The sequence below is a fragment of the Haemorhous mexicanus genome, chromosome 18, assembly GCF_027477595.1.
Source record: "Haemorhous mexicanus isolate bHaeMex1 chromosome 18, bHaeMex1.pri, whole genome shotgun sequence".
Classification (NCBI taxonomy): domain Eukaryota; kingdom Metazoa; phylum Chordata; class Aves; order Passeriformes; family Fringillidae; genus Haemorhous; species Haemorhous mexicanus.
This window is the reverse complement of record NC_082358.1, coordinates 636,959-649,064: the sequence shown is the minus strand read 5'-3', so window position 1 is coordinate 649,064 and position 12,106 is coordinate 636,959. Positions and strand designations below refer to the sequence as shown.

At 45.3% G+C, this 12,106-nt stretch overlaps 1 protein-coding gene across 2 annotated transcripts in view; it reads right to left on the bottom strand.

Moving 5' to 3' along the window:
* RALGAPB (Ral GTPase activating protein non-catalytic subunit beta) overlaps positions 1-11,073 on the bottom strand; it is a 62,953-nt gene extending 51,880 nt beyond the window's left edge. For both annotated transcript variants that reach the window (XM_059863028.1, XM_059863029.1), the window contains exons 1-3: positions 10,918-11,073; positions 4,119-4,328; positions 3,234-3,436 (exon numbers count right to left, since the gene is read on the bottom strand). In XM_059863028.1, the coding sequence (XP_059719011.1) occupies positions 3,234-3,436; positions 4,119-4,301 (386 nt within the window). In that variant the 5' untranslated portion in view covers positions 4,302-4,328; positions 10,918-11,073. The remainder of the gene's footprint in view (positions 1-3,233; positions 3,437-4,118; positions 4,329-10,917) is intronic.
* Between the last annotated feature and the right edge of the window lie 1,033 nt (positions 11,074-12,106).

The window sequence follows — 12,106 nt, the reverse complement described above, 5'->3', positions numbered from 1 at the left end:
TATTTCAACCTGTGCATCATCTCATGATCCCTCCTACCACCACTGAAGAGATGACCAAAAAAAAATCATAAAAGTATTACCTTCCACTGGACTAGTAAGTAGTATCACCAGATTCCTACCAAACATTTTCAATGTGATATAACCCACACCTCAAGAATGTGCTGGTCCACTAAATACTATCAGCTTTTATCTTGATAGCATAAATGTTGTATTACAGTACCGGAAAAGAAGATTACAGAGAGACAAGATAATGCCTAATGCAAAATTGCACACTACTAGCCACAATTGAGGACCTCAGTGAGTTGCTTAATGTTACTGCTAGATCATAACCCAGAGTCTCTCTGTAGAATAATAAACTTTGGGATAAGTGAGCCCTGCCTTGCTTACAGCACTATTTCCTGTCTGAGCAACAATAGAGCAGATTGTTTCAGTTGAAAGGTATCCTTAATCAAAATAGGCTTGAAGCTTCCAAGGCTGCTTCAAGACTTGTTTCCCTAATCATTTAGAGAAACTGTAAAAAACCAGGGTTTATATGCAAGCTAACAGGATACTTCTGCACTGATCTTGTAAAGGCAACTCAAACATTCTATGACTTCTCTTTTTTACAAAGTTGACCCAGTGGCAAGGTCTGCTTGCACTCTTTCTAGACTTCTAGATGTCTAGATTTCTATAGACTGTGGCCTTTTGGCCATACTCCTTCAGAAGCACTGTTCCCATGATTTCATATGAGAAGCATATGAAGTTATTACAAAAAAAGTACTTTGGCAGTGACATGTTCCATGGTCTCTCAAGCAATTCCAGACATTCCTGTTGCAGACGACCTGGATATCTGTACCTCACTCTCCTGGAGAGGCAATAGTGGGGGAGAGAGTTCTATTTCCTTCCAACAGTGTTTGTGGCACTGAAATTTTATTTGACAGCAGTAACAACCACTACCACTTAAGTCATCTTCAAGACCTCTTGGATATTCTAGGGTTGCCAGAAATTGAAAGCCTGGGGGTTGCCTGGTGATGACTCGAATATGTCCACAAAGCGTTTACTTCTTCAGAGTGGACAGAAGGCCAGTGCAGGAGGGAAGAAGGCAAACATCCTCTCTCCCATCACTGCAGCAGATACAGGAAAGCTAACTTGGCTCACCCAGCCTTCACAGTTTTCTTTTTCAGCACCACACTATTTCAAGGACTGTGCATGTAAATTTTTGATTCAGCTGAGTACTCAGACTAGAATAATCTATATGCTCCTGCTCTATATGGGTGTACACAGGCTCCTGAGATGCCATTTACACTGAAGTGCCCACTTCAGACTGCTGTGTTTCACACCTCACCTATACTTCAACATTTGAGTCTGATGTCTTCACAACTCTGGGTCACCACTTTAAGCACAGCCAAACCAACAGCTACATCATTTCCAGAGAACCAGGATGAGGAAGGAAGCTATTTTAATCAAAACCTTCCACAGGACATAGGCTTAACACAAGAACAGATTTTTCCAGGAGACAGTTCAATATAGATTACTGTAACACCTCCTGGGTAAGTATTCTACATGAGTCCCTCATCATCAGAAACCTGCATCAATTGGGAAAACCCAGAAATCAATCTCCTCTTGCCCACCACAGACACCTAAGTTTGAATCTTTGCTTTTATTCAAGGCAGGTGTGCACAACTCAGTTCTATATTCCATTTGCAGTATAGAATTTTTTCCTGTTGCTGGAGTGAATTCTGAACATAGCACCCTGGAGGGCAAAACTTAAAAAGAGAGTAGGGACTTGAATATCAAGTGTTGACAGCAGCAGCCATGAAAAATCACAGTGTTTAAGATACATCTCAGAGGCTCTTGAAAGAAAAATTTACAGAACAGCTATACTACAGTATAGTTAATGATTTTTCAGCCCTCCCTCTCTCTAGGTGTTAATTATTTCATTCAACAACTATCATGTGTAGTCTCCCAGCCTACATCAAGGTCTAACGATGATTTTGGGAGAGAAGGGTAAAGTGGAAGCTTGTGCCAACAGCATGCAAGAAACTGTACTGCTGAGCTGCCTGCTACTAGGGCCCCAGTGTGAGAGCAAGCAAGGGATCAGAACAACAACTATTTAATGGACTAGTGAAGAATTTCTTCTCTGCTGTGCCAAGGGAATAAACGATCCCAGACAGCAGACTGTATTCTGCACTTACTAAAGCTTAGAGACAACCTCCTGCCACAGTCTAATCCAGAAGCTTGCTTTCCTCACACTTGTTAAATTGCCTTGACCATCATTTATTGGGAATTAAAATGCATTTTCACTACAAGTTAAGAGCAACAGCAGCTAAGAGTAGGTGGTAGATTTTAAAGCAAAGCAATCAATAAACAGCGGAGAACTCCTCTGAATTCGCACAAGTTATTATTCAAAGTCCTTTATAAACAAAGCCTTTAGCAAAGTGACCCAAGAGCAGCTGAGCACTTTAAAGGCGACCTGCAGTGACACATATTTAATACTGATAAAAGCAGATGATCTGATATTTAAGGACATATACTAAACATTGATCTGAAGTTAAGTACCTTTTCAGGGGATGCTATTATTTAATTTTACTTATCCAGTACGTATGTCCAACAGCAGCAGGTAAACTTGCCATAAACTATAAATAAGGTAATGATGTTCACACACTCTGACAACATAGCTGTGTACAAGACCTAGAAACATGTCTATCTCAACACCATCATTCAAGGATGTCAGGCAGCAAGCACTCTGGCACCAGGTTCTTTCAAAACTATCAGTGAAGGACAGTCAGCATAACCATGCACACTTAAGAGGCAGCAAGATGCTGCCTCTTAAGTGCACAGAACAATCACTTACTGCAAGATCCTTCAGTACATCACAAACGTAGTCAAATCTTGACTAACAAGGGCTGGGACTGCCATGATGTTCTCTTAGTTTATCTCAGTTTTACACAATGAAAAGCACACAGTCACACAGTGATGCACTTCTGCTTTTCCCCTTACCCTCCAGTCATCCAATAGAGATAAATCTTGAACCTCTTGGGACAGTAAACATTCAAGTATATGAACTATGTGTTATTCTAACCACAGCAGCAAAAACTCAATTTGCTACTGCAAAATTACAAAAGATATTTGGAGAAAAACCTTCCTCCTAAGCTTGCAGCAATAGCAGTCTTATTTGACTCAAGAGCATCCACACCTCATGAGTCCTCTGACAGGTTACCTGCTGACCATAGCTTGGAATCCCTAACACTCACCTTGGTACAAAGAGATTTTGGAGATGTTTGAGAATGCTTTGAACATAAAGGTTTGGTTCCTTAATAACAGGTAAAGGAATAGAGTCCTTAGGTAACACAAGAGCCATAATCCAATCTGTATACACATCCACACAGTATTTCACAGTATCGCCGTCCAAAGGGAGGGTCAGTCCATAACAAACCACCTCCATGGTCCATTTTACCTAACAAACACAAAGCAAAAGTTATTAAAAATAAATATTGCTAAGTAAATACTGGTCAGAGCACATTAGCTCTAACTCAAAAAAAAAAAAAAAAAAAAAAAAGGTAAAGCAACAGTAGTTATGCTGTATGGGCAATTCTGTTTAACATATTCTGCAAGAAAACATCAAACCATTAACTCATATACAATGATATTATGAAGAATATGAAAAATAAATGGCAAAACACTCTCTAAATTCTGAATCTCTTAAATCTAAACTGTAGAGAGAACTCTTTGGAACACACAAAAGCTGCCAGTGAAAGATTTTCAAATTCTAACAAATACTTGTACTATACAAAGACCTTTTTTTGAAGTCACATACTCTTGCTTCAAAAAGGTAAGTAGAAAGGTTTCATGCTAAATTCCTTGGGTTTGTTTTGAGGTGGTTTTTTTAGCCTGGTTTTCTTTAGCCTGAATTTCATGGTATAGTAGCTCAGGCAAACACTTACTATTAAGTCATGAAGTGCACTGTTGCTATGATCTAGTTGCTAATAAAAATCCTATGGAGATCACTACACTAAAAATGCAACACACTTCATAAAACTTGGGACAATAAAGAGAGAAAAATAAAAGAAGCCATAAAAAACTATTAAACTGTCACTCCGGCATGAAGGAAACTATAATCTCCAAGGAAAGGCACTTACTTCTTTGTCTGTTTTTAGTAAACTCTCACTTCCAACAGATGATGTAATTAAAGCTTGTCCAAGAGGACGCACCACTGCATTTGCCACTTCTCTCCCCACATTCTCAGGATAGCTGTGAAGTACGCTGGTATTCCCCTGATCATTTTGAATGACAAGATGCAAGGATCTCCACTCTGAGTACATAGTGCCTCTATGCTACAATCCAAACACCTGAGGGGGGGCAAGGAAGGAAAAGAGACAATTAGTTTAAACGTCTAAGACATGAGTTAGCAAAAGTGAGGCTGTGTATCACAATCCAGACCCTTGCAAATTCAAGATGCACACACACATTTCATACATTTGACAATCCAGAAGAGATTCCGACAGTTGTTCTTCAATTTTAGCTTTTTTTTTTTACACAGATGAGCTTTAACACAGGTTGATTATAAAGATTACAGCAAGTTTCAGTTCAGGACTATATGTCCATTTTAGACACTTAAACCTGAGAAGTGACTTCACCTCACACTTCTGCTTGCACCATCTTTGCAGGAAAGATGCTCCCATTTACACATCTTCAGGTAAGTAGAAGACCGTTCTACCAGTATTCTGCTCATGAGGTAATGGCTGCAATTCACCCCGTTCCCTTTTTCACCTCAACAGCTGTTAAAAAGACACACCAGGAAACTTCCAGGAAAACCTTTGTCATCTAAGAAGACAAAAATTCAGCCTCTTTTATATTCATAAGGTATTTCTACAGCCAGTACTACTCAAAACTGGTAGCTGAAAAATGCAATTCAGTGATAATGAAGAGTGTCCTTTATTTGTAGTGAGTACAGGACTGGCTGAGCCTTAGTGCATCACTAGCTTAAATCCAGCATCCCTTTACAGTTTCATTACAGCACATACAGGTTCCAAATCTATGGCATTGGGGTGCATTTCAAATCCTTGTAAAGTCAATACACACAGTCACTTCATAAAAATCTACATTTGTCCCACAGATTCTAGACAGAAAAGTCACAAGGAAATTTCTCAAGCAGTGCTCTCAGAACTATACACAGTTCTCTCAGTAACAATCCCAGCACAACTGCAGTTATGTATTTCCCCTCACTGTCATTTGAGATCAGGAAGCCAAGCTGACCATGAACTAACCAGATTTTTGCAGTGATAGGAGCCTGGAATAGGTATTTTGGCATTGTTGTGAAACCTCAACCAAGGGAGGCAATTAGAAGCAGCAGAAGTTAAGCTGGGCTCCTACAGTCCATCTCCAGGCAGCAGCATTCTTGTGTCCTGAGCAGTGGCTCATGCTGCACCAGCAGCACAACAAACACCTATGTGCTGTACGGGGCAGAGCTGGGAGCCAGGCCATAACCCCCTGCCCTGGGAACTGGCGGGGCGAGGCAGCACCAGTCATGGGACTGCACCGGGCAGCTCAGAGACACCCACCACACACAGCCAATTCTGATCCACACAAACACGTCCAGAGATCTGATCCAACTCAGATCAAAAACATCTGTGCCAACACAGTTGTTTTGTGAGGAGAGCAGTGAGGACCCAGGGCCAGAGGGGTGGCAGGAACATCCCTCTGACAGCAGAGTGCTTTGTACAGGCTCACAAAAACATTAAACTGCTGCTCAAGCAGGTGGTACCACAGCAGTCTGAGCCACCAGAACTGTGACTGCACCATCTCCTTTTCCTTCTCTCCCACCAGAATTGACAGCCTTTTATCCATTATCTGAGTCAGGTGACAACATGAACAAGGAAAACAGTGCTGGCACAGGAGAAAAGCAAGGAGCGTTCAAGAGACACAGCTCAGAGCAGCTCAAGCTGTCATGGACGGCACTCCAAGATCCGTCTGCCAACTACATTTACCTGGCACAATTTGGAAGCCAAGTTAGTTATACAGGGAATATTTTGAACGCTTCTCTTAGACATTCGTTGGCCCAAAACCAAACAAGAAGCCAGGCCTGGAAATACACATTCCTAGGGAAAAGCCTATTTAAACAATCTGCCTATTTAGCTGACTCCCCAAATGCTTATACCCAAAACCTATGCAAAAAGCCTGATGATTCCCTTCAAGGGAGACAGAAAAGCAAGGCAGCAAGACCTTGTTTTCCAAACTACATCCTGTGGTTTGAGACAGCAATCACATGTGCTTATCTGCAAGTCAGTTAACCAGAGCAGCAGCAGCCTACAGGATGTACAATCCCTACATCCTTCAGATATCTTCCCTCCTCCAGGGACTGATGCAGGGAGAATGTTCATGTCACTGTGGTCAAAACCCTTAGGCTTAGGGGAAAACGGCAATTCCAAGACCCAGAAAAGTCACGCACACACACACAAACCCCCCAAAATCAAACCAAACCAAAAACCCCAACAAAAAACCCTCAAAAACAAAATACCAAACAAAACCTACAAAATCCCAATCCTCAGTGGTGATGGCTTTGATCACTGCTTAACTCCACTATCTAGGTTTTCATACTGGTATCTTTTCCTTTCAAATCCTATAGCCACAGACATGCTTCATCTTCCCCCTTCTCTTCTACCTGACCACCGTCTTAGTCTCTAGTGTGTTTTTGGAGTCAAAGCAGAAGGGACAGAAGTGAGATATAATCCACTTTCCAAGACTTCCCCCTCCTGTCTCATCCCCACAGCACTTTGCCTCTATTCCCAGAGCAGAGTCCCTACTCCCTATCCCACAAGGGAAGAGGGGAAGCACTCCCCATTCCTCTCCTATGACACAAGTTCACTAGAAGCATGTAACCCCGCAACAGTATTTGAGGAACATTGGTTTAAATAAGCTGATTTGAACTGATAAAACAGCATGTCCTTCCCATGCCCGCCCTCCGGCTGGCAGTAAATGGCTCATGGCAGGAGCTTATCAGTGTGTGATCACTGTGGCCGCCCTCATCCCAGAGCAGGGTGCCCAGGTGTGTGAAGTGCTGTACAATACAAGCAAATGGCAGGCAATGCCTATGTGGAAGCTTTTTCATCTAGAAGAATCCTGCTGCAGTTTAGAAAACCTTAATTGCACTAAGGCAGGGGAATGTGAGAACACAATCATGCATCCTCATGCACCTCCCTGCCACAACAAAAAAAAAACCGCAAAGCTCTTCTGGGTGACTCTTCCACACTTCTTAAGAGTAGCACTTTTAACAGATACAGGATATATACAATATGCCATGTTGAAGAGGTTTAGCAACAGGACAACCAAAACTTCTCATACCACACACTCCCTGCCTGCTGCCTGACATTCATATATAAATTTGATCATCAGCTTGTATCTTGTTAATATTTGAGACTTCCTTTCATCTTGCTGTAAAATAAACCTGTTAATTTAAGCAATACTCAGGGAATACTGAAAGAAGTAATTGATTCAGATGCAAAATCCTTATGAGGGAGATTTATCAGGGTATCGATCTATTCATCCCCCTATATTTACCAGTTAAAAGTTTTTATTTGGACGGACTAGAAGTTACTTTTTATTTAAGATTCCAGTTCAACTGCCACTTGAATTGCAAACGGCTGCAATCTGTTAGGATTGGAGCATCTCTAAATCTATCTAGTATGCAGCTGCTTCTAACTGGACAGGAATTTAAAAAGGCTGGAAAGTCTCCACACAATGATATCCGAAACAACGTTCCCGACAGATTCCACACACTGACAGCGTCCTAACTTGCCTCAGACAAAGAGCACCTAATGCTGTGCAGCAGCAGGACTCCCTCCCTCCCAAGACACTGTATTTATCAGTAACCACTGAAACACTGACAGCAAACTGAAGACCAAGAAAGCAACTGTCAGATCACACCTGATTTTGACTTTTGTTTTTGTAATACTTCAGAAGCACCCTCACTAAAGCACACTCACTTGCCCAGCTAACATCTCCCAGTAAGATTTGAGCCCCAGTAAGACATACGTGTATGTGAAGTGCGAATATTCAGCTTCATGAAACTGAATATTCGCACTTCACATACAGGTATGTATGTCTTACTGGGGCTCAAATCACTAAGGACTTTCAGAAAGCTGATTAAGAGAAAGGGTGAGTAGAATAATAAATAAACCTCTGTTGTTCACCAAGCAGTTTTACACACTCCTGTATGCTATATGTTCATTGTATGTTCCTGGAGGCTGCACTAAATAAAACATCCTCACACTCTCACAGACAAACCTGGAAAGAAATCATCAGCATTAAAACCAGCAAAAGCAATGGGACATTCATTTATTCTGAAACTGAGCACTAATTCCAATATTCCATAGGGAGGTAAATAATCTGGATTTCAATGTATTTCCTCCCGATCTGTTTCATCTTAGGAACTTCAGTCATTATCACCATATAAACCACAGAAACTGAATGTCTCAGCATTGAGGATCCAAGATCCTCAGTTCTCAAACACCGCAGACGCCAGTGAGCACAAAAGAATAACGAGTCCATAAAACTCAAACAATAAAGTTCTATTTCCAGTTTTCAAAGACTTAATATGAACACTTGCAGCCAAAATATTTAAAGTCCTGGATCACTAAAGTGAGACAGCAAGAACTAAACAGAGCCACATTCTGTAGTTACTGTGAAGGAATGCGCAGAAGGTCCAAGCCTGAAGTTGAGGTGTTCGAAGCACATGCAGGGGAGAGGTCAGGGAATCAATACTCATGTACAGAGCAATTCCTCAGAATAAGAAAATGTGCACTGAAATAGGGAAGTGCTGAGGGCAAACGTGAACATTTGGCGTTTTGTGTTCAGCAGCTTCAGATGTAAAATGAAGTATTTTCCTATGATGCAAAAGAACTTCAAGCACAAAGACAAGCTGTCCCAAAAGTGGATCCTTCTTGGCTTTTATTAGAACTAAAAAAGCAGAGCAGACACAAGGGATAGTAGCACAAGAGATGCAAAGATCATTGGCAGAGAGATGTCAAGGAAGGCTGAAGGTCTAATTGAGCCTAAACCAGAGAAGCAGCCACAAAAAAAGTCTACATCAAAATTCTGGGATATCAGGTATGTTTTATAAGTATTACCTGGGAAAAACAGACAGGCCTCTCGTTTAACATGACCTCTGCTACCTAACAGTACTAACACCAGCTCTCCAAAGGAAACAATTCTTGCCAGAAAGCCATCCTGCCACAACCCACCTTTCCCCAAAGCACAAACCAGACATTTATGAGCAATTTTTTTCAGCTGTGTGACATTCTGAGCATGAACAGCTACTATATGCCCACCTTGTCCCACTACCCTATAAGTTCATGTTGGAGAAAGCGAGTTAGATCTAGCTAAGACTAAATGCACCTCCGGTATTAAGCCTACCAGGCCCGAGGAAGCACAGCCCTCCTAGTTCACCTCTGGAGCCACTAACAGGTTAGCTCCACCTAAGGGATGCACTGTGTGTAAAGGACAACAGCCAGAGCAAAGAGCAGGAAAAAAAAAAAAATTTCAAGAATCAAATGGAAGACCTGTCTGAGAGAAAGACCAGCAGAAAGTTGGTATTTTAAGTATTTTGTTAAAGAATTTAAAAAAATATGCATGTCAGGGTTATTATTAATTTTTTTAAAAGTCTATATTCAATGCAAGAAAAGAAAAGTCTAACAAAAAACAAACTCCTGTCATCCTTTCCCAAGCCATTCGGCCACAGCACTACCAAGGGTCAGAGAAGAGAATCACAGCTGCCCTTGCCCGGAGAAGACAAATTTGTCAGATTTTATTACATTACTGCAGCAGAAGTTAACACGTGAATACACCACAGAGAAGGCTGGGTCTCAATGGATCCCACAGGATTCCGGCCTCACTATCTCTAGCACTCCCAGTTCATGGAGCCCATTGCCTCTAGTTCCTGACAACACTGCTGGACACAGCCTGGCCAAAGCAGGAGGCAGGGCACTTGCTATAGAGAAGGCCGGCAAGTTACATACTGTTACATGTGGAGACTAGCAGAGCCAAAGGAAAGCAAAAACAGGTTTGTATGTTTTGTCTATTATTCTGCTTTCAAGCATCATTATTCAGATATCAGTACTACTCTGCTTCTCACCATCACTCTCATTTTTAACAGTAGATTTGAGAAAATTATCTTCCAGGCATGTCACCTGAGAATTTAGTAAGTTTTCAAACCCCTCATTTATGCAAAAAACTATTTAATCAACTTGACCACAAAACAGTGCACTCGATTGAGAAAAATTTTTACTCAACAGTTTCTTTTATTCATTGGTCCAGCTTCTCGTGAAGTCTCCAAACTGCTCAAGCAGGAAGGACTCTCTTGCAGGCACAGCCCCCTTACTCCGGGGAGAAGCCTCGCTGCTGAATTTGCCAAATAAATAGGATCTACTATCCACTGGGCCCGGAGACCAAATGAGATAGGGAAAGCAGCATCCCGACAGACCCCGGGAGGCCCGAACCGGGCACACTCAGCACCAGCGGGCTGTTGGTCGGACTCTGCGGGGAAACAGCGACACAAACTTTTTCCTCCCTCAGGTCCAGCTCCCGCTCCCAGGAACCACACGGGAGGAAGGGCGCGGGTACCACCTCACGCTCCTCCCAGGGACCCGAAATGCGGCTCGACCCCCAGGCCGGAGAAGGGGCCGAGAGGGGCCCTGGGCCGCGGGGGGTCATCGAGAGTCGCTTCTGCCCGTCCTGCGGTGGCTCCGCGGCACCAACCCGGCGTGAGGCGCTGGAGGAGCCCCGGGGACAGGCTCGCCCATCGCCCGCCCCACTCGGGCCCCGCCGCGGCAGCACAGAGGTCAGCGCGGTGGAGGCTCCGGGCGGCGCCCGCGACACAGGCCCCGCGGGCGGCGAAGCGGGCCGAGCCCGACAGCGCCGTGGCGGGAAGCCTGGCCGTCTTACCTGCGCCGAGAGCTCGGCAGACATGTCGGGGCGCGCCACTCCCTCAGGCCACCGGCACCACGGGGCCGCGGCCACACGGGACCGGGAGCGCCGCTCGCTGCGGTGGGCCCGCACCCGCTTCCGGCAGCGCCACAAAGCGCACGGCGGGGTCGTGCCCTGCGCATGCGCGACCCCGCTACAACGCAACTCCCCACCCCTGCACGCTACTCCTATGTCGGCGGCACCGAATAAGTCGCAGGGACAGGCTTTGCGCATGCGTAGAGCGGCCGCTGTCGTCCCTGTCGCCGCCGTCGTGTTCTCACTCTTAAAGGGGCCGCCCACGCCAGCCCCACCCGTTCCCCGCGCTGCCCGCGGAACCCGGCGGCTCCGCCGTCTCACCGTTCCCCAGGCGCTGCACCCAGGCCTGGGGAGTGCCTGTGCGGCGCACCGGGACTGAGCGCCCCCGGGCCCTCGGGTGGGAGGAGCTTTTGCCGGGCCGCTCCAGCTCGAGCCCCGTGGGCAGCGGCCGGGAGCCGCCGCTGCCGTTCCGCTGGCCTGGCTCCGGCTCCTCTTCCACTGCACCGCGCGCTCTGCTGGTGTCCGGCCCGGCCTTGCCCTGCCCTCAGGCCCCGCTGCTGCTGCGCCCCGGCAGCCGCAGCTCAGCCTGGCGGTGGCTGGGAAGGGACAGTGACAGCACCAGCTCTGTTTCCCCAGGCCGTGTCTCGCTCTTCCCGCGATCTTTATGCCGCGTTCGTTTGCTGCTCCCCTGGCCCATGTAGGTTAGCTGGGTTCAAGCAGTGTGGGCAGCATGTGAGTGGGGGATTCTGCCCACTCAGGTGAGACCCCACCTGCAGAGCTGCCTCCAGCCCTGGGGACCCAACGTCAGAAGGATGTGGAGCTGCTGCAGTGAGTCCAGAAATCGCCATGGAGATGGTCCCAGGGCTGGAGTCCCTCTGCTCTGGAGCCAGGCTGGGAGAACTGGGGGTATTCACCTTCACCTAGAGGAGAGGGAGACCTTGGAGCCCCTTCTAGTGCCTAAAGGGTCTACAGGAAAGCTGAAGAGGGACTTTGGGACAAGGGACTGGAGGAACAGGACAAGGGGGAATGGCTTCCCACTGCCGAAGGGCAGGGTTAGAATAGATTTCTTAAGTATTTCTTGACTCTGAAGGTACTAAAACAATTTTCCCAGAGAAGCTGTGGGAGCCCACCT